The following is a 22,436-nucleotide window of genomic DNA, read 5'->3' as shown; positions in this document are numbered from 1 at the left end:
TTTGGGTGATGGTTTGGAAGTTGGAAAGGTTTCATTAAAAGTGACTTTGTATACTCAGCAAAATCCCTTACATTTCAGGGGCACAGGGGGACTACACTGTGTTTTACTGCTTCTGGTAGCAGATCCGTGGAGCCTGAAATTCTCCCTCTCCCTGACTTTCCTTCTCTGTGTGTGGACAATGATTTCTTACACAGTAAGGAATTGAGAGAGCCATAAATTAGGGCTGGCCCCTTCCAGTCTGCATTTTCAGTCCTGTCTTCTGGCCTGAAGAGGTTAATCAGGGTCTCGGAGGAGGTGTGGGTCAGATAAATCAGCTGTTTCCTTTTCTCCCCTTTCCCTCAGAACAAATCCTCAAAATACACTCCTTAAATGTCCCTTCCCCCCTGATCCTACAAGTATTATCCTGCTGCTCTGAAATACTGGGAAAGGTGTTATTGAACTGTGATTAGAGGAGACACAATGGTCATCTCTGAGCTTGTTCAGGAATTGACATTTTGGGGATTTCTTTGCCCTCTTCCTCCTTAACATCATCTTCAAGAGAGGGGTCAGCTCTTCAGTTTGATTGATTTACTCTAGGAAGTAAGGTGGGCTAGAGGTGATTAAAAGGAATATTTAGAGAGGCAAGGGAGACAGAACAGCTGGGAAGGAAGAGAACAAAGACATTAAAGACCTCAGAGAAAAGCCAAGGCTTCATTCCACTTCTTTCTCATTTTTTTTCCTGTCTTATGGATTTTTCTGTTCCTTAGTTTATCTTTTAGATTTTAATATTTAAGAGCTATTTGTTTCCTCTGCTTATCTAGTCTGTGCTGTGCCTTTTAGACTGCATTATGCAAGGAAATAATTGGAACATTTTAGTCAAAATATATAGAAATTGGTGATACTATTTCTTTTAGAGGACTCACCTGAAGCACAGGACATTTTAGAGTCAGTTTAAACTATTCCAAATTTGATGGCAGGATCTTAACCTTTGCTTAGGTTGTAAAGTATCATAAATAATAGGTGCATAAATAATACCAATTACAAGGTAATTCAAAAAGCTGTTTGACTTGGGAGTTGTATAGTCTGTGTAGCAGGCTATGGAGTTTCATATTTTGATAAGATACTGAAAGATTGGAAAGATGCTTTATTGGTGAATAATGAGGCTAGCAAGTGGCAGAAATATCCACAGATTTTCTTACAATTTTGCTATGAAAGAATGGATTCTCTCTCTTAAAAATTCTTTTTAAGGTGTTGATTCTGATACCTGGTAACAAACTAAACTTGCACAGCATTTCAAACCATAAAAAAGAAATTTGATTTAATATATTGTAGTTTGAGTAAAAATGTAAAACAGACTGTTTGGGTATGCAGATAATGAGCTGTTTAAATGCACCAAACCAGAAAGCTTTTGGAAGATCTTTAGATCCTGGCTTTTGTAATAACATGCCAACAAATCTCATTAGCTATGGCAAATGAGATCTTTTCCCTATTTTGGAACATGAAATACTGTCTTTTAACCAGAAGAACATATCACATCATTGAAATAATCATGAGGTAAAAATGAATTTAAGAGATTTTCTTCATTTTGGAAAACATGAACTTGAATGCTACACTTCACATCAAAGTAGAAATACAAAAAAATTAGATAAAGCACTGATATAAAGAAGAATATGTGACATTCAGTTCTTTACCTGTTACCGTGGGTTAGAATCTCAGGTTACTGAGGAACAAAAGGTTATAATCAGTTATTATTGGCTGAATCAGAAAGGTAGAAGTAGCCTAGGTGTAGCCAGTTGGGCAGGAAGGTGAAGGATTACAGGTGCTTCTGTGCATGAACAAAAGGAGCAGGGAAGGGAATGAGCATTGTACAGCAGTGACTGATGCTGCACATTGGCAAATGGATATTCTGGCTGGGGTTGCTTTCTTAGTAGGAGCTTGAGTGTAAATTTATCAGTCCTTGGCTTTGCAGGTCTATTGTTTTGGTTTCCATCAGTATATTAGCTCAATTACAGCTTTGTGACTTGCATATCCCAGTTATTGGTCCTGCTGAAGCCCAGGGGAGGACAGTGATTTTAATTTCATGCCCCAGCAGCCACAGTTAGTGACGGATGGGTCTTTCAGATGAGGGAATTGGTTTGTGAATTACCCATCTCTACCTGCTGTGCACGTGTCCCCAGCAGCGAGTGCAGGGATGGCATCAGCCTCTGCCCAAAGCCCTGCTGGGGACGGGAGGGGACCCCCGAGATGCCACCAGCGGCCGGCACGGGGCTGGGGACGCGCTGCTGGGGTGGCACGGCTGGCACCTGGCTCATGGGAGCGGCAGGTGCTGCTTGGCTGGGCAAACCTCCTGCTCCTGGGCTCTGTCCCCAGGGATGTCCGGGCAGTCCTGCAGGAGCAGGAGGGAAGAGGAGGCAGTTTCACTGAGGATCTGGGAAGAGCAGCGCTGTGCAGAGATGATGGCTGAGTGGCTGTTACAAGTTGTGTTTGGTTTTTGTAAATGCTTTTTGCTTTTTCCTTTTACTTTTCTGTGTCATTTGGCAGTCATGGTCTAGCTTTTCATTTTCAGACACCTGATTAAACTAGCTGCATTTTTAAATTGTTTTGCCTGAATTGTCAAAGATGAGAAAAGGAGAAAACAAAAGGACTTGATTTAAAAGACTAAGTTTTCTTTAACAGTGTAAATGGATGCAAAATGATGAATTATATCTATTACATTATATTTTTTGCCTATTATAACCTATATAGGGGGGAGAAAAGAACTTTCCAGTTGCATGGCTCAAATTTAAAATAATACAAAGTTGTTGATGTTTTATCTATTCATATCAGTGCAGCTAAACTCTGGTGATCTGGAATGGCTTTTAAAATATGAAAGCATTAATTTCTTTTTAAAATTCATATTGTAACTTGTAAGTTTGCATAATGCATTAGGGGACGTAAAGTGAATATTTATCATTTTCATTGTTATTATTTTCTATTTTATAATTTTAAAAAATCTTTTCATTAGGAAAAGAAATCACAACGTATTTCAATATTTCTAAAATAATCTTCTTTTTAAGGCTTTATAGCTAGAAAGGACCTCTAATGTTGTTTTTAGATAATGAACTAACAGGTACATTCTCCTCTTCAAGGTTAAAATTCTAGCCAATGCTAACCACTTCTGAAGGACACAATCAACATTTCTATTCCAACTGGTGTCAAAATGAAAAATAATGAACCTTTTAATATTTTTTGTTTGGCAGCAAAGTATCAGAGATATGTTATATAAGATGCAGCTTATATATTTCTAGTTCTGAATTTCTGCTCCCTGTATTTGTATTGCTCTTTTAGTTCATTGCCAGTGTGATTTGACTTCTCAGACATATAAAGATATAGAAATGTATTCTTAGGTGATTCTAATGGACAGCACTAAATGAACCCTTTAATTTATTGTTGCTTGCACTGTTGCTGATAAAATATCACTCATATGTATCTGGCTCGTTGCCAACAAAAGCTCATTTATTAAGTTCTGGACTCTATATTTGTGGCTGTGTTAAAGCACAGTTTTTAGACCTTGGGGAAAAATAGCTGTATTTAGTTTAAGAGTTTTTGCATTGCCATTTTTTTATCACTCTGCAGTGAAATACTATTATAGTGCTGCTCCAGAACTCATAATGTAGCCATTGTGTGCTTCATCAAAAGAAGGGTAATTTTTGAGGGTTTTTTAATGTGTTCTTTTTTTTTTATTTTAATTATTATTGTTTTGGTGTGTTTGCTATTGTAAAAAGACATCCCATCACAAAAATGCACATACATCTTGAAACTAAGTATTCAATTTATACTGAAATCTGGTGAAGTAAAAGACAGGATAAATCCTCTGAATTAAGTTTTTATATGCTCTTTGCTTATCTGCTTGGACATACATAACACCCAGTGTAATGCTGGAGTTATTCAACAAGATTGGTAAAACTGAAAAAGGAGAAACTGAGATTGACTTTTTCTTGATGATGAAGAGAAATTCTAGTTCAAATTCTAGCTGAAAGTAAGGCTCAGAAATGTGTCTGTTAGTGATTACCTAGATGTCAATGTTGTGTGGAAGATAAAATTGAAAAAAAAAAATTCATTAAAAAAAATAAACTGAGCCCACATTGTATGTATTATAATTGATAGGTGATATAATGCAAATAGAGCCTTTGAAATATCTCTTGCATGATAATGTGAGTCAGATGTGATGGAAAAGCCACGTGTACTTTGGCATCCCTGAGCAAGCTGAGCTCAGCCTGCCCTGACTCAGCACAGAAGTTTGTGCTTTTGCTGCTGGATTGGTTACTGAGCTTGGTGGTTGAGTTCAGCATCTGACAGAGAAACTCAGAGTTCAGTGCTGGGACCATAACGTGCTGCTGTGCCCTCCACAGGCCCACGAGCGATCCGAGAGCTCCGAGGTTGCCTTCGTCACCCAGCTGGTGAAGAAGCTGATGATCATCATCGCCCGCCCCGCGCGGCTGCTCGAGTGCCTGGTGAGTGTGGGGCTGGGAGAGGCTCTGCAGGGCCTGGACAGTGCTGGGCACTTGAGGGCACAAGAGACACAAAGCCTTCAAAAGAGACCTTTGCATGCTCATTAAAACATTGATGAAAAATAAATTGATATGTAAAAAGAAAAAGAAGTACTAAGGGGCTTCTGCATTAATATGGAAGTAGTTCTCCAATGGGCTGTCAGCTGCATCAGCAGCTAAATTATATTTTAGTATAAAGTTTATGGCTGAGGGGCCAGATGTAGCTGTCTAAATCATTCCATGCTACTTGATGCCACTGTATGTTCCTCATGTTGTTAATAGCTACTGTAAGGAGCTGTAAATGTCTCTATGGGGGGTGCCCAGTGTCCAGAGCACCGTGCTGAGGAGGAGCTGCCACTAAGGAAGAAGTTCCATGACATAAAGGGTGTTTGGGCTCTGGAACTCAAATCCTTCCAGTAGACCAGCAACTGGTGAAACTTGGTGTCAGATTTTCCAGCTGTGAACACACAGTGGGATCCCCCCAGTGTGAGATCCAAGGAGATTTGGGAGCTTGGGTTTGAAATCCTATTTGGTGCTATTGGAATACAAACAAAAGCAAGTCTCACTCCTTTTTAACAACTTAATTTGGCTAACAATAATGCATTTTTTAAAATTTAATGTTAGAAAATGGTGAAAATTTTTAGGCAACTCCACTGAAATAGACCACTGTGTCCCAAAGTTCTGCAACTACAAAAGTATTGCCTTGGTGTGGTGGGGAAGCAGCATGGCAACCTGTATTCTCCCTGTCATGCCATAGCAGCAGGGTTAATATAAACCTTCAATATATATAGAAAGAGGTATACACAATTGAATGGGTTCAATTCAGTGACTGGATTTCAAAAGGATGCTGGAAAATTAATGAGGATGTAGGGGAATCACCAAAAATTGTGAGGTGTCACAAATCTACAATGGAAACTTAGGTAATGACAGGATGAAATTCCCTGGTATGTCGGACCACACTTGAGGTGGTTCTTTTGAGAGAAAAGTGACAGAGGTGCTACAGGTGTTTGAGACATCAGAGAAGTTGGCTGGATTAGGGATCTGTGGCTGGCTATAAAAGCACAGTTAACATGTGGGTTATGTTGTGGTCAGTGTGTCCATGGGTGACATTTATCCCTGGAGTCACTGGAAGATGAATGAGTTTCGTGGAGCTTTCTTTGACAAAGTAGACAAGAGTGTTCCAGTCTTACCAATGATGCCAGTTTTTGGAAACACCCGCAGAAATTATGAGAACCAGTCGACTTTGGAGAGTTCCTTATTCCTCTTCCACAGCTGTCAGATGGATCACTTTGCTGGGAATCCTGCAGTGCAAGGAAGGCTGCTGTCAGTGAGGAAGCTGGCTGCACAGCCAGCAGGACGGATACCTTCGTTTACTGATTCCGGAAATCTCTGCCAGACTGCACTGAAAATCCTGGCCACAGCTCCATTCAAACTGGGAATTCCTTGTTTTTCAAACCAAGTTTGTGATTTAGATGAGTTTTTGTGACACCCACTTATCTTCCAGCACTTCTTCAAGATTTATTTTGGAAGTGAAGGCAATGGAGAAAGGAGATAAATTTAAACTCACTGTGTTTGTATTTGCTGCATTCACCACTGTAATTTTTGCTTGTGTACACTCATTGTCTAGGGAAACTTGGAACCTCAGAAAGCCTTGTGAGCTCGTGTCTGTACCTGCAGAGTTCCAAACTCAAGGCAGCTCTTAGTTGCAAATCAAGAGGTCTCCAGGTTCTTCTGTGTCTTCTCCACCTGATGTTCTGCAAAGTGAGTGGGAGCAGGTGGAAGCAGCAAAGTCATTGAGATTTGAGTAATGAATTCCAAAGTATGTAGTGACAACCTTGATAATCAAGTGGCCAGACTCCAAAGCATGGAAATAATATCTGGATCTATGGATTAGTCTTACCTGTTTTTTTTCAACCTGCATTGCTTTTCTAGAAATTTTTTTCCACATATTTATTTTAATCTGGTGACATGAAGAACTAAATACTAATGTTCCTTTTGTCCCGTAAAGCAAGAAATATAGTAATGGATAGTCATCTGTTTAAATAGCTTTTGAGAACTAATTTTCATTTTTATTTTTAACATTATTTTTTGTAATGAAACCTTTGGCTTCAATTATATGAATTATAAATGAACTTATAAAAAGATTTTCTACTATTTAGTATTCAGGTTAACTTTAGTACCACAGCTCATTCTTCTTTCTTCCTTGTAAATTAAGTAAGTGTCCATATAGACAGTGCTTGTGATGGTGATGATTGTTTTAATGCAGTCAAAAACATTTAAGTATTCTTAAGTTCAACTATTTGGTTTCTGTATTTGCATTGCCTGTTGGACTCTGAAATGTTTATTGTCAGACAATCTCTAGGTCTTTGAGAAGATAATAATGGTTCATGGTTTGTGCATCTCTGAAACCATCTTTGGGAAAAAGTATCTTTTTTATTTTTCAATTTATTTTTCCACAGCACCTACCTCCCCTTAGTAGAGTTCATTCTCCTGTATTCAAATGATTAAACCTACCATAGAAAAGTCAGAACTGGAATCTATATAGTTCCTTAATGTTTTGTATGTTTGGTTTTTCTTGTCACCAAGTTGGTTTTTCCCTCTCTCTTCTACTCACCGATGAATGACCTGCAGTTTTACCTCAAGAAGTCCTTCCTTGGCTCCACCATCCCTCTCGCTGCATTCTGGTGACCATCTCTCTCTGTAGTCCTCTCTGGTCTGGCTTCTGCTCTCTGCCATTTCTGAGACTGTTGATTAATGCTTTTCCAGAGGAGTTGGGACTTTGTTTCTCACACTGTTGCTGTCTTTGGTGACAGCATCTGTCCAAGCAGAATTGCTTGGAGCAGTCATGGGAAGTGCATCTGTTCTCTGTTCAAGTCTCTTCACATCACTACAAGCTCTAATTTCCTTTTCTTGTTTGCAGTTCTGTGCTCTTTTTCTCTTACGTTGCTGACCACACAGCAGTTCTTTACTGATGCCCTCACTGTTATCTGTGCATGCTAAGCTGTTTGCTGAAACTTCCCCTTTCACCCTCCCATTTCACTGGAAAATTTTTGAAGAGTGTTGGCGAAGCTGCTCATTGCTGGTGAATGATGAGGTTTGTAGTGGGGAGAGCTAAAGTTAACTGGTGGACTTGTTCCTAAGCAGAGTGCTCCTGCTGCCCAAAGCTTGTCTTTTGTTTCCTACTATATCTCTTAGTCCAGTGCAAGACATGACACCTTCTATGACCTTTTCTGACCTGAGAGATCACATGCACGAAGACTGAGTTGCTAAAGTGATCCTGTACTGTAGAGTACAAGAAGCAGGGCAGCTGTACTTCTTATGAAAAAAGTTGTTTTATTAATAATTTTATTAGCAATTGCTGAGGTTAGGACAGTGACAGGTTTGGGTGGGTGTATGGCTTGATTAGAAGTGGTAACTGACAGTACAAAAGGCTTATCTTGGGTTACCTCACCTATCAGATGGAGGTGGCAGAAGGTGATGCCTCAGTTCTCATCACAGACCTTTCCCTGGCATGTCTCAATGTGACAAAACTGGGAATTGTCTCCACACTTATGTTAAGAAGAGCTTTTGAAAGTTTGGGTGTGGTTTGTAGAAAGTTCCCTACAGTCCTTATTCTGTTTTGATTTGCAGATCTAAACCCATGGACACGCCGTGGGATGTAACTGTTGGTTTTGCAGAGCAGAGTGGAAAGCATTGCCTTGCTTGTGACTGGAAATGTTCTGCATCACTGCTGAGCCCAGAATTACCTTTGGATGTTTCTGAGGAGTCTCCTCTAAGGGGGAGAAACCTTTCATAATCGTAAAGCTTTATCATTTACCTCTCTGTGTCTCTCACTGCTTTGCTGTAGGAGTTTGATCCTGAAGAGTTCTACCATTTGTTGGAAGCTGCAGAAGGCCATGCCAAGGAAGGACAAGGAATTAAATGCGACATTCCTCGTTACATTATCAGCCAGCTGGGACTCACCAGGGATCCCCTGGAGGGTGAGAACTCTTGTTATGTACTTTCCAAACTGTTGAAAGGATAATAGATCTCCTGGTCACTACATAGCTGAAGGATGCTTTTATTTTATTGATTGAATTTCTAGGCCATTTTTCCTTATTTTCCTGTTTGCTGTCAAATTCTAGACTGTCCTTTTCAGCCCATGTCTCAGAGGAATGTTGCTGGGGTAAGGATGGCACATTAATAGTGACAGTTCTTTACTTATGATGTTAATAATGTCTCCCTGTATCATAGCTGATACAATATTAGAAAATGGCTTTAGGATTTAACTGTTTTCTCTGTGCCGTTGGACAGTAAAAGTAAATTTGCTTGTTATTTTTGTGATCTGCTTGGCCTGCTAGTGGCCTGGTTGGAAAGTATCCCATCATCCCACTTGATTGTCTTCTCTGGGAAAAGTGTGTTTTTTGTGGTTTTCCATGAGATTACCACAATGAATATGCATTTTTAGCTGTAGGTGAGATTTAAGTTTTACATCTTGTGCAGCAGCCAAACCAAAGAGAGCAGAGTAAGGACAGAAACAGCTTTTCTGCAAGGTGCCAGAATTGCATATGGTAAACTTAATATAGATATACATTGGCCCAGAAGATTGTAACTTTAGAATTAGTGAATTAATATTTCTGCCTGGCACTTTGCCAGCTGAAATGACAAGTTTTCTGAGTGTGCACAGCTTGTTCAGCAACAATAGAAAGTGTGACAGAGACTGGAGGTTAGTGTGGAATATTTCAGTGATTGAACTATGCTTCTTGTTACCTCAGGAGAGCATAATTTTAACATAAATTAGTAGTCTGGCTTGGAGTAGTTTAACTTCTCTGGTGTTTACTGGAATGACAGTGACAGGTTGACTTCAAGTGAAGAGCTCTTCAGGAAAATTTCTACCAAAGATTTCTAAATGCAATTTAATAGCATTTGTTGAAATCTGACATTAAAGGGAAATTTCATTTGATCCCTGTCATGGGAGAGAACCTTTCCATTGCTAATTCCCCTACTAAAGTCAAATTTTCTTTGGAAATGTGGGGAGATGTCAAGGTGCCTTATTTCCTTTCTGTAAGGAGTGCACCCAGAAATGTCAGTGATGTCTGTTCAGAGACTCGTGGCTAACGTAGGGTTTGGGCTTGCAGAGTTTACAGCATCTCCTGTGACAGCTGAGTAGCCTAAACTCAGTGACTTTGCTCCACTGTGCTGCTGCTGCTCAGTGTATTGCAGAATCAGCCACCTCATGTGCAGGGCAGCTGTTTGAAATGTGATACTTTTTCTTCTTGGAGCACAGAGGTGCCACCAGGCTACATGCAGACATATATGTGTGTAATAGGTTTTAATATTAACTAGACAGCACTTTCTCCAAACATGCATTTATTGCTTTTACTTACTATAGAAACTATCTAGAGTAAGTCAGGCTGAAATTAGAACAATTAATTATATTCATCTTTATATATAATACTGCCTGCAGCATACAAGATGCTAAAGGTTATCACTGTATAATTAGGGTGACTTTTTACAGAGGGAGAAAATGTCCTTCACCATCTACATTCATGTTTTTCTTGCATAAACAAAGAGAATAGTGTTTGATTGAGATCATTAGGAGTAATCTTTCCTCTTTCTTTTCAGAAATGGCCCAGTTGAATAGCTATGACAGCCCAGACACTCCCGAGACAGATGATTCAGTCGAGGTAAAGCAGTATTACACTCACTCTGTCTAGCACTTTTTTTTTCTCTCAAAAGAAGTAGTCTACAGTAAAGAATTAATTATAAGGCAGAGTAATTGTAATTAAAAAAAAAAAAAGTGCAGACATTTAAAAGCTCATATTAAGACTAGAGTACGTGCTCATAAAAATGTGAAAATCTTTATACAGTTGTGGTAAAATGCTTAAAAGATGCAAACAGGCATTATTACCAAGTTTTGTGGATTTTTTAAAAAAATATTTGAGTTAAAAATGAAAATCATCTGGAAGAATTCTTTATTATCTACATTTATGAAATGTGATGGGTATTGAAAAGAGTTGACTTTTAGTAAAACCACTGGAAACATTTAATTATGTATCTGGCTAGGTTTCAAATATCCTTATTTTATTGTTTTTTTAAAAAATGTAATATTAAGAAAAGGCTTGAATCTTACAGTCCACTGAATGTTTGTGCTAATAATTTGTGGAGGGAGTCTGCAAACACCCTATGGATACAGACAATTGTCCTAAAGCTGAGGACTCCAGAAATTCAGAAATTGATTGTGTTTGAGTTAATGGGTGCTTAAAGAAGAAAAAGACAAAAAAACCCCAAAACATATAGAATTAAGTCATTCCTGCTCATGATTTTCATTTTCTTGTTGTCTTTCCCCAGAGCCGTGGGGCCTCCGTCCAGTCAAAGAAAACTCCGTCTGAAGAAGAGTTTGAAACTATTAAACTGATCAGTAATGGTGCTTATGGGTAAGACTTTTAGACTTTGAATTAGAAGAAAATGCTATTATTGTCCTACCCAGCAAAGGGCTATAGCAAGGTTTGGCAAATGTTTGGGTTTTGTTGGGTCCAAAGCATAAAATAATTTCACTTGGGTCTTTTAGAGTACCACAGTTGTTGTATCTTCTGCATTTTTCTGGGAGATGCCATTTCTTTCATTTATTCAGATTATATATGTAACATATGTGGCTGTTCGTGAGCACTTGAAATGCTAAAAGAAGTGCTAGAATTACACTGGGGCAAATCTACTGTGAGGAGTAATACATGAGAAAAGCTATTAGATTTTATTATCCATTGAAAATCAAGTCTGATTTCAGTTGGTTACAATTTTAACCACACACACAAACCTATCCAGAATTTTAAAAGCCAGCTCCTGACTCTCTGCAGTTCATAAATCCTTAACAGTGAGGTCATTAGGCTGTTACTGAAAAGCAGTGATACTCAGTAGGTCATAACAACAAAACCTGAGCATGTGCTTGAGTGTTTTGTGGAAGTGGGTACTTAGTTAACAACAAATCACTTTTTAAAAATTATATGTGGAAAAAGTGTAAGCATGGGTTTTTAGTGAGTGAAGACACAATGGAGCATGTTGAAGAGTCGTATTATGAGACAAAAAGATTTAAAATCTCTTCAGTCATATTTCTGCACAAGCCCCATGCAACTTTGTAATAAGGGGAGAGAGAAGTGGTGGTTTTGCTGTTAGTCACATGTCTTTATCCTGGGTTTATTTTATAGTCAGTGGCTGGTGAGACACAATACCATGTTAAATGTAATGTACTCCAGAGAAAATGAAACAAGTACTGATTCAATAAGGCAGGCAGACTGGATGAAAATTTTATTTGCAAACTGTATTATTAATGTGAAAGAATCTAATGATCTGCAAATGATAGAAGTGTAAGAGATATTTTACTGAAGGAAATCCCTGGTCACAGTGCTGTGCCAAATTAATTTTATGGAGCTTGGAAAGAACTCCTGCTGATTCCACAGATTTTGGACAATTTTTTAAGCAAAGTGGTCACTGTTGTGTTGAAAAATACAAGCTGCTGTGCAATGGTGTTTATGGAAATTCGTGACATTGGTGTTGAGATATCTTATTGTTCATGACATCAGAAAAAATGCTGCTTTATTTAAGAAGGCAGAGTAGCTTTGAGAAGGAAGCGTCATGGGGTTCCTTCTTTTCTAGGGAAGCTTGTCATTGAAACAGGATTTTCTGGAGTCATGGATAAGTCTGTCAGGATCCATTCAAAACAGTAACACCACTGCTTAAAAAACCCCAACAAAACCACAAAGAGCTCCAAAGCTAAACCCACACCAAAGCAGTTTGAACTGAAAATGGACCTTTTCCTCTCGGTGTGGTTTTGCAGAGCGGTGTATTTGGTGCGGCACAAGACCACCCGCCAGCGTTTTGCCATGAAGAAAATCAACAAACAGAACCTGATCCTGAGAAACCAGATCCAGCAGGCCTTTGTGGAGAGAGATATCCTGACATTTGCTGAGAACCCCTTCGTGGTCAGCATGTTCTGCTCCTTTGAGACCAAGCGGCACCTGTGCATGGTTATGGAGTATGTGGAAGGTAAGGTTCTTGGTGTCCACTCCTCCAGAGGGGATCCTTAGTTGGGATGGATGTGAGCTGGGAATCCCTGTGACTGGTACAACATGTTTGCAGTGGAGTTGAGCCTCACTGCTGAGGTCAGAAGTCAGCATGAGCTTTCCAGTCTTCATTGGAAAAGAAACCCTCCCTCCCTCCTGTGGGATGGCATGACTGGATCCATAGCACATTTGTTAGACATTCCACATAGAAAAAGACTTAAGAAACGTAAGTCTTTGTTCTTTAGCAGCCTTTTAAAAATAAAGTGCCATTTTATGCTGGGGTTAGTTTTTTTCATTGTTTGGTTTGCTTATTCTTTGAAATATAATTTGATTTTACTTTATCAGTATATCTTATTATAAGCAATATCCACTGGTGGATAGGATTAATTTCTTATGCCTGGCTTGCTTGACTGAATATTTGAGAAATAAGATTATAGTTATTGTATCAGTTCTCTTTCAGATAAATTAATGGAATGAAATCAGATGCATTGACAATAGGAAATTTTAATATTAATTCCTCTTTGCAAGTAGAAGTGAATGTCGACTGAAATGTGTGGCCAGTGTTCCCAAGGAAGCTTCAATCAGGAGTCCACAGACTTACTTTCTTCAAGGCTTCCTTCAGTTTGCAAATGGCATATGCACAATTCCTGTCCAAGCCTGCCCAATGTATATGGATCTCAATTTTCCTAGGATTTTAATATTTAATTTCAAGACAGAGTACAGAAAGATCTTCAGAATTCTTCCTAACAGGTTTATGAGACAGCCTTTAGAAAACTTAGTCTAGTCTTGTACTGCAGACCCATAGCTGCTGTTTCTTACTGATATTTGCCATTTCCACGTGCCATGTGTGCAAATGTTTTCTTTCTAGGAGGTGATTGTGCTACACTTCTCAAGAACATTGGTGCTCTACCCGTTGATATGGCGAGGATGTATTTTGCTGAGACTGTTCTGGCACTGGAGTACCTACACAATTATGGGATTGTTCACCGTGACCTAAAACCTGATAAGTAAGTCTTTGGGCCCTCAGAGGGAACAGAGCCAGTCCTTCAGGGGCTTTCTCAGTAACTAACAGGATATGGGGGCTGGAGACAGCATTGATCTTCGACAGCATCTGACATACAGGAGGTTTTATGGAGTCTCTTGCTACTGATATAGAAGCAGATAGACAATGAGAAAGGGTAGGAAGAATGTCTTCAGGTTTTATCCCAGAGATGCTGCCACACTGATGGTGTTTTGTCAGAAAGTAGTCCCACTCCTAGTTGCCTTTTCTGCTCTGTGATATTTGGCTGCATAGGAGGTTTTTTCCAGGTCTTTAATGGGGATGTAACACTGAGATCGTCCTTTGCATTATCTTGTGTTCTTTTTGTTCTAAATTGCTTTTGGGAAACAATTAAATGAATGTTGCATTATTTTACTTCTCTGTCTTTTAGTCTCCTGATAACTTCAATGGGTCATATTAAACTAACAGACTTTGGACTGTCCAAAATTGGGTTAATGAGTCTTACAACTAATCTTTATGAGGGCCACATTGAGAAGGATACCAGAGAATTCCTGGACAAGCAGGTAAGCTGAAAAATTTTGTTTGTTGATGTGGGATCAGATGCAGGATTCTGTCATGGGATAGAATCAGAGTTAGTAGCACTCCTTCTCTGCCTTGATGCTGTGCTGTGCACTGTAAAATGGGAGGAAAAGACACAAGTCCATTCTCATGTTTGTACATAAATGGACATAGTTTGTTATTTCAGCTTCTTGTTTTGGAGTCATGAACTTCAGCTCTTGCTTTAGGGTGCTCAAAGGATGGCCCAGGCAGCAGTGCAGAAGTGTAAACAGAAGTTGGTTTAGGGATGTAACATGGATTTTGCTGAAGGTTGTTCCACGATCTCCCCCTTCTGGTGCTTAGAAAGTTCATGGCAAGTTTCTATATGTTTCTTGTAATTTTGTCTAACGGCTTAAACATTGATTTTTATCACCATGATATTTACTAAGGGTCATTTTTCTCCTTAGCCTTCATTTTACTAGGCTTAACCAGCTAAATTCTTGTAGCTAACAAGATAGATTTTCCTTTGATGAATGAATAGCTCTTCCATGTAACTCTTTCTGAGCTGATATTTTCTAGACATGGTTGAAGGAACTGTTCTGGATGTAGGCTCATCAGTGCCTTCTATAATGGGATTAAAAACTGCTTTTTTTTTCTGAAAATACCTCAGATCACAGCTGAATTTTTCAGCTGAATTTTTATTTGTGCCAAGTGTTGATTCATAATTATTCTGTGGTGTTGTCTTCTTGTTGTCTTCTGAGTAAGGATGCTTTTTCTAACAGAACTCTCCTAGGCCATTAGATCATATTCTTGCACTTTACTGTGGTACATTTTTTGCAACTATTTTGTTATTGCTGTTGCTGCTTCTAAGCCCCAGGCAACTTAGATATTCCAAGGTAATTTCCTTACGCATTGTCCATGCCAGCTGTACCTCCCAAGATTAAGGCTGAAGTGTGTAATCATGCTGTGCTGCTAATTCTGCATCTGTGAAACTAAATTCTGTTAGCACAGAGATGTGAGAGGTTTGTCAAAACTCAGTTCCTGATAGCTGTAGCTGTGCCAGCAGACATCCATCAAGCTGTCAGACCTAAACACACAGGATATGCATTTTTCCCATATGCTTTCCTGTGCATGCACCAAGGAGCTACTTAGCTGGCATGTCCACACTAGGAACATTTAATTTCATGTTATTTCTGTGCAGGCAATGTCTTCTTCAAATATAGACTCTTGCTCCATGGGAGTAGTCCACAGCATGAAGTGGTTAGTGGCAAAACATTAATAACTTCCTTTTAAAGCTCTGGGGGGGGAAAGAAAGGGGAAAAAAGAAGACAAAATAAGCTTTGACATGCATTTGGCAGTTTGTAAATTTATTGCTTTCTTGCATGTTTCTCTTGAGGTCTGTGGGACTCCAGAGTACATTGCACCAGAAGTGATCCTGCGCCAGGGCTATGGGAAGCCTGTGGACTGGTGGGCCATGGGAGTCATCCTCTATGAGTTCCTGGTGGGCTGTGTTCCTTTCTTTGGGGACACACCTGAAGAGCTCTTTGGACAAGTGATCAGTGGTAAGTTTCTGCTCTGGCTCTGAAGGGGTTTCAGAATGTGCTGTGAAAATATTGAGGGTCCACGGTTTAGTCAGGAAGGACTAGGTATAAAATAATGGGTTTTAATTTTAGTATTTCTGAATTTCTGTCTCAAAGCAGCTTCCATCTGATTTCAGCTATGGAAACTTGTGTTGCTTAACATCTTCCTAAATAGTTCTGCATGGCGTGGGAGTCATACAAATCATTGTGTGATTGAGGAAAAATATTTGGGGATTTTTCTTTTCTGTCTTTTAACTTAAATGATGGAGAAATTGAAAGGAGTAACCACCAACTGGTCTAATTCAGGCTGATTTTGGTTATTGTTTTTGTAGATCCAAATGCTAGTCAATTAGTGATTTTGTATTTATAATTTGTAATTTTGTAAAGTGAAATGAAAGGAAATTCTGAGCACAATACATTGAAGTTGTTGTAGTCAGTACCTTCACATCTTGTGGCTTTTTAAACCTGTCTCATGGTTGGAGTTGGACAGACAATTGCTTTGTGTTCACTCAGTGAATATGCCAGTGAAATAATTGTCTATTGGGAATGCTTTCTGAAGCAGTACATTTTTAACACACTTGGCAAATGTCCTTTGTAAAAAGAAAATTTCATCAAAGCACTAAATATGATGCATGAAATTATTACCTGTGAATTGTTCTCTCTGTTCCAAGTATAACGACTCTGGAATGTGCAGGCAGCAGATACAGCCACAGTATTGTCACTCTCTGTTTATGGATTGTCGTGGAAGTCCCATTTCATACTTTATTAATAGAGTCCTTAAAGCTTTTTTTTTTTTTTCTCCACAAGCACTGCTTGGATTGACAGCAGCTTTAGCTGATGCTGAATTTTATGCATTTTGGAAAATATCAATGCTTGAATTATATTAAGCTGCTGAATTCAAGATATTTATGCTTCTGGGGCAGTTTTCAACGCTGCACTTTGAGGTATAGGTGTGTGAATGGTTATTCAAATTAGTTGGGAAGCTGGTAGAAAATGTCAAGTCTCTTTTTGTCCCCAGATGAAATTGCCTGGCCAGAAGGAGATGATGCACTGCCCCCAGATGCCCAGGACCTCATTTCTAAGCTTCTCCGCCAAAATCCTCTGGAAAGAATGGGAACAGGTAAGAGCCTTGTGCACAGGAGAACACTGCCCAGAAGCAGGGGGTGAAGCTGCCTTGCCAGTGATGCACACCCACTCGTGGTAAGGAATGCTCATCTAGAGCTGGGGAGCAGTTTATACTGGATTCAGTGTGGTGGAGCTCTGGGAATTACTGTCATGTGTCCATGAGCCAGGCAGATTTTACTGTCCTGGCTGGGAAACAGGAAACACTGTCTGCATGGCAAAATAACTTCTCTGATTTGTGCTGTTCCATTATAGTCTTGAGGGCTGTGTCTCCATTTGAACAGAGTATAATCAGATTTCTTTGAAGTTCTCTTTGAGTAGGAGCTTAATCCCTGCCATGGATGTGAATTCCTGGGTGTAATAAAGTATATGAAAACTTTTCCATTCCTAGAGACCTGTAGTATAGAATTCTTCAAACATACACCAAAGTCTGATAATCTTTTTGGCAAAGTCAGATATGTATGTCAGTCTTTCTCTGTTATAATGTCAGATTGGAAGTTTTACAAGCCAACACTTCTCATTTCCTCATAGTAAATAATCATAAATAATCTCTAGCTATACTCTTGTTTTAAAGCAATTTGTACAACACTGTGGCTTCACGTGACAGCTCATCTTTCATTGATTTGATTAGTTTAATTTAATTCGGGATTTTCAATTCAAAACTACACTTTAAGAATAAAAAAAAAATATAACAATATATAACAATATATAACAAAAAATATATAACAATTTCAAAAGATACATGTATTCAGCAGACTTGGCACATGTGCACACAAGGGTGATGAATAGATCATGAATTAGTAATGATATCAGATGGTTTTCACATGTTCTTCCCTACTTAAAATCCATGTACTTGAAAGATGTTGCTGTCATGGAAAAGATGTAGAGTTTCTACCTAATAAAAGGAGTTGAGGGACTGATTTTTTTTTGATTTCTTATATACCTGTACTGCTGAGACTGCTGTTACACTTGGCATGTTGTAGTGCCACTGGCACTCAGCAAACCTTTTATCTCTTTTCCTCTGCTCTTTTCTTTTCTAAAAAAGACAGTAGGATCTTCTATGAATATTAATTTCATTTAAAAAAAAAAAAGCATAAGCTGGTAGACAGATAGTCTTTACTTTTTCCTTCTGGGTACCGAAGCTTCTGAGCTTAATAACAATAGATACTAATTCAGGAAGATAGGTGAGCCTTGTCTTGTTCTAGGCACATGAATGAGTTTATTCACAACAGTGGAGTTGTGAGTTGTCACTCACATTCTAAGTGCCTCTCAGAGTTTACTCTCTTTATTCAGTTATGAACAAGATGGTGTTTAGAGTTTGAAAATTTTAAATTAATGTGTTCTTAATCTTGCAACTCACTGTGGAATGCAACAGCAGATGCTGTCTTCCAGCATCTGTTTTGTTGCTAAGCAGGAAGAGGAGGTGGGAAGGAGGAAATCTTGTTCAGGTTTTATCCTGCATGACCACTTTGGTAAAAGGATAAATTATTTCTCAAAATTCCTGGAAAATGTGTGACTTAAAAATATTCGAGTACATTCTCTTAGGCTGTTGATATTTTTAGGGTTTGTTTTTCAGGTTATGCAAATTCTGAAAGAAATACTCTGCAATAAAAGGTTCTTATTTCAGGTAGTGCCTTTGAAGTGAAGCAGCATCGGTTCTTTAAAGATCTGGACTGGAATGGATTACTCCGACAGAAAGCTGAATTCATCCCACAGCTGGAATCTGAGGATGACACAAGTTATTTTGACAGTAAGACTCGAGATTTGGCCTAAACAGCATCATATTTCTTGTGTATATTTCATTTTTTAAATTGTTAGAGATAAGTCATTTTAGAAATTGAATAAAATGCTTTATGGGAATTGCTTTAAAAAGTTTCTGTTGAATGCCAAGTAAGGTTTCTTTGAAGGCAAATTAATTTTAAATGAAAAAATGTTGCTGCTGGAGTCAGTTGGCCTTTCACTGGTGCCTGTGGTCCTGCCAGCCATGGGCCTGCAGTGAGAGGTGCTGCCATTGTCATGCTGGGTTCATTAAACTTCTTCAAAAGCATTTGGTAAATCCAAATTCCTTGAGTTTTTGAGCAACATGATCTTTCCCAAGTGACTGTTTTCAGCCAATAAGTGTTTAAAAAAAAAATGAAAACAAACCCTGGACCTTGAAGGCAAGTATGTGGGGAAAATTCTTAAGAGATTTGAAGTAATTTGAATTATTTTCACTGCAAGTGTATCGCTTTATTTTAGTATTACTAGCTCTAATGAGATATGAAATGTCTGTCTGGTGTTTATAAATGTCTGGGAACTGCCATGGTATCAGTGCTGTGTAAGATTTTTGGTATTTCAAGATAAGCACCAGACAGAGTCAGTGCTCTTGAGAGAGAAGGGAGAAGCGTCACAGGAGGGATGGAGAGATCTCTGTTCCCAGAGCCTCTGCTCCCTAACTTTCCTCATTTGACTTGAGGAGCTGAGCAGGTGGAAGGACCTTGGTCAGGGTGAGGTCTTTCCCCCTCTCCAGCTGCAGAATGGGATACTTGCTGTTTCAGGTCCCTGAGATATGGAAATTTCTGCTCTACATCAATGGAATTTCTGCCATCTTGGGGCCATGGGACTGCTTGAATCTGTGTGAAGCACATTTTTGCTCTGCTCCTGTGTTTTGCTGAGAGTGAAAGGAGGGAGAGAGCAGCTGCTTCCAGCCCCTTGGCTCTCACACTGCACAAGCAGTGATTCCATTTAGATAGTGCTCTTCCAGTTTGGGGAAGGGGCTTTTAGGCTGGGGCTTCCTTGGAGAGGTAGGATTGGGAGAGAGAGATGGATTGAGAAATCTGTGTGGTTGCTGCAGAGAGCAGCTGGATTCAAGCTGTGCAGAGAGGGCAGAGGTGGGGTTTCTGCATTTATTGAGGTTGTACTGGTACAACAAACATGCAGAAACTGATGTGGTGGGCTGTTCTCACCACTAACTGGACTTACAGGATGTGGGAACTTTGGTCACTGAGTTGGGTCAGGGACTGGCAGAGGCCCAGTGCAGCAGCCACGAGCAGATCCTGGTGGATAAAAGCAAAACCACTGGGTCTGTCAGAACCATGGGAAGCTCTCCACATGCCCTGACACACTCAGTATCAGGGTGACCTTGATGTGAGTCCTTTATAAAGGCTGGAATTCTCACATCAGGAAATATCTCACATAGACGCTGACAGGAGTTGGTGTTGCTGTTATAAACCCTAATGCAGAAAATGTTAGAATTTATAAAAGTAGCTGATGTGGTGCAGCAAATTTGGCTGTATAATTATCAGCTCTCTAGCCAAACTTATTACTGCCCACCCCACAAAATCCAGTGTGGCTGGCTTAGAAATCCAGTGCTGCAAATCTAAAAGCATGAAATCTCTTTGGAAGAAGTTTTTGCATTAAAAATAGCTTTGCATATTGGCTACTTGCCCATTTTCTTTCACAAAATCTAATCCTTTTCCTAGTTGCAAGAGGGAAAAGAGGGGATTTTCTTTTGGGGTAAATACTATATATATATTTTTTTTTTTAAGTAGACTTCCATGTATGTATGCAGGACAGACTTTGTATAATCAAAAAGCTGTCTATTGGAAAGTTGGACAGTGAATTGTTTCCATGTTTCCTTCCATGTGATTGCTTGCTGTAGGGAAGAAATTCCCTATCATGAAGGGTCTTCAGGATTAGACACCTTTTGAGTATCAGCTGCTTCCAGAATGGATTACAGCTGACAGGATAAGATAAATTCAGTGCCAAGGAGATATTCTTCACTGGCAATTGCATGGGATGAGCAAAAACTGGCTGGGCATGTTTCAGTATTAAGGGAAATACCCTGCATGATGTATAAACATTCCAAGTTCTTTAAGCAGGCCAGTACCAATGCTTGAGGTGTGAGTTACCAGCACTCCCCACACTGATGCAAGTGCCTTGTCTTGTTCCCAGCCCGTTCAGAACGGTACCAGCACCTGGATTCAGAAGAAGAGGAGGACACTAATGATGATGATCACGTGGAAATTCGGCAGTTTTCCTCCTGCTCGCCCAGGTTCAGCAAGGTAGGGACATGCAAACTTGTTGAAAGAAAACAATCTAGAGAGGAACACAGTTTCTTTGCTTCGTATGGGGCAGATTTTCATCATGTGGATGCTCTGTGGGATCTCATGGTGTGTAGTATTCAGTGAGGGAGAAAAAAACACTGCATGAGTTGTTTATTCTATGGTAGTTTGTGGCCTGTTAGAAGGTGAGTACTAGAATAACTGGAGAGTGACATTTTATATTTCTTAATATTTCACCAATATGCAAGGCATTGTGTAGTTCTCTTCTGCATCTGATACAGTCTGATGTTTTTACCAGTGACCTGGATGCTGGCACAGGGAGTATCCAAAACGTACTTGCTTTGAGCAGTGTCCTTCTGAAAGGACCTTCCATAGTGACAAGATGGTTTTGGGATGAAAATTGATTCTGACATTTGGAATAAGGGTCTACAATCAAAGGGATAAGAACATCAGTGAAGTTTATATCACTCATTGTCTCAAATAAAACCTGGGGAGCAAAAGACAAGGTGCCAATTTCAAAGAGAACGGTCTCAGCACATAGTCCTTCATGAATTAGATATGCCAATTTGTTGAAGGAATAATTTTTCCATACTGGGCTTGAAAATTAAGCCCAGTAAAATACATATATATATATACTGGGCAATGTTCTTGAAAATTAACATTGGATGATTAAAAGGAAGTCCATAGAAAAGCAAGAAGAATTACCTGAGTTATACAAAACATAAAATCTCTGGTGTTTTCAAATACATAACTAGAAGGAAAGGACTACATTGATCTTCCTTATAAAATATAATATATTTGGGAGGGGCAGAAGGGAGAAGAAATGCTGTTTTGAGGCAGCCACTTCATGAATTGTGTTTCTCTCTTAGTGAGATGGGGGGAGGAATTTTACTTAGGAGCTCTGAAAGGTATTTCAGTTTTTCACAACAGTTCCTCCAGTTTTCCACTGCTGAAGTCAGTTTTTAAGGACCAATTTGTTCTTTGTCCTCAACCTCAACCAGGCTACAGTGGTTTAAATAACAGTTACTCTTAATTTTATGGAGTTGCTCCTGATTTGCATCACTAAAAGTATGTTTAAAATTGGACCTGAGGATTAGTTGGTGTTTTGAAAAAGTTCTCATGGGTATGTAAGAGTTTCTTTTCTCTCCCTTTTCTCACCATGAGTATTACTCATTTGTTAGACTGAAGCTTTTCTTTAGGATTCAATGTTTTTGCCACAAAAAGAGGAAGTTCACTTTTAATGAATTTATTTTAAGACCTGGAAAATTATACAGCATTTGTAATGTGGGAGGCATAAAAGGCTCATTATATTTTGAAATTCTTGTCTGACAATTCAGCCATATGATTTATTAATAGTTATCTTGTTGATGCTCTGAATTTTTAATAACATTATTTTCATTAATCTCTTCTTATGTAAATTAGGTCCACAGTCAAGTGTAGTTTTAAAAGGATGGATTTTTTTGCTTAATCATTTAATTATTTAAAGACGGCTGTAAAACCAAGAAAGGCACTTTCATTAAGCTGTCAGCATTATAGTAGATTCCTTGAGGAGGGCAGGACTTTTTTGTTCTGAAATAAGCTTGGGGCAATGCTGATAGACTGATAATGAA

General features: G+C 39.1%; 1 protein-coding gene across 6 annotated transcripts in view; it reads left to right on the top strand.

Moving 5' to 3' along the window:
• Nucleotides 1-22,436, top strand: part of MAST2 (microtubule associated serine/threonine kinase 2) — a 187,181-nt gene that overhangs the window by 148,429 nt on the left and 16,316 nt on the right. For all 6 annotated transcript variants that reach the window (XM_021528648.2, XM_021528673.2, XM_021528643.2 and 3 more), the window contains 11 exons: nt 4,371-4,472; nt 8,356-8,488; nt 10,113-10,174; nt 10,839-10,924; nt 12,319-12,527; nt 13,413-13,551; nt 13,975-14,107; nt 15,478-15,643; nt 16,680-16,781; nt 18,411-18,533; nt 20,717-20,826. In XM_021528648.2, coding sequence (XP_021384323.2) covers nt 4,371-4,472; nt 8,356-8,488; nt 10,113-10,174; nt 10,839-10,924; nt 12,319-12,527; nt 13,413-13,551; nt 13,975-14,107; nt 15,478-15,643; nt 16,680-16,781; nt 18,411-18,533; nt 20,717-20,826 — 1,365 coding nt within the window. The remainder of the gene's footprint in view (nt 1-4,370; nt 4,473-8,355; nt 8,489-10,112; nt 10,175-10,838; nt 10,925-12,318; nt 12,528-13,412; nt 13,552-13,974; nt 14,108-15,477; nt 15,644-16,679; nt 16,782-18,410; nt 18,534-20,716; nt 20,827-22,436) is intronic.

This window comes from Lonchura striata, chromosome 9, assembly GCF_046129695.1.
Source record: "Lonchura striata isolate bLonStr1 chromosome 9, bLonStr1.mat, whole genome shotgun sequence".
Lineage (NCBI taxonomy): Eukaryota > Metazoa > Chordata > Aves > Passeriformes > Estrildidae > Lonchura > Lonchura striata.
This window is presented reverse-complemented; position numbering and strand designations above follow the sequence as displayed.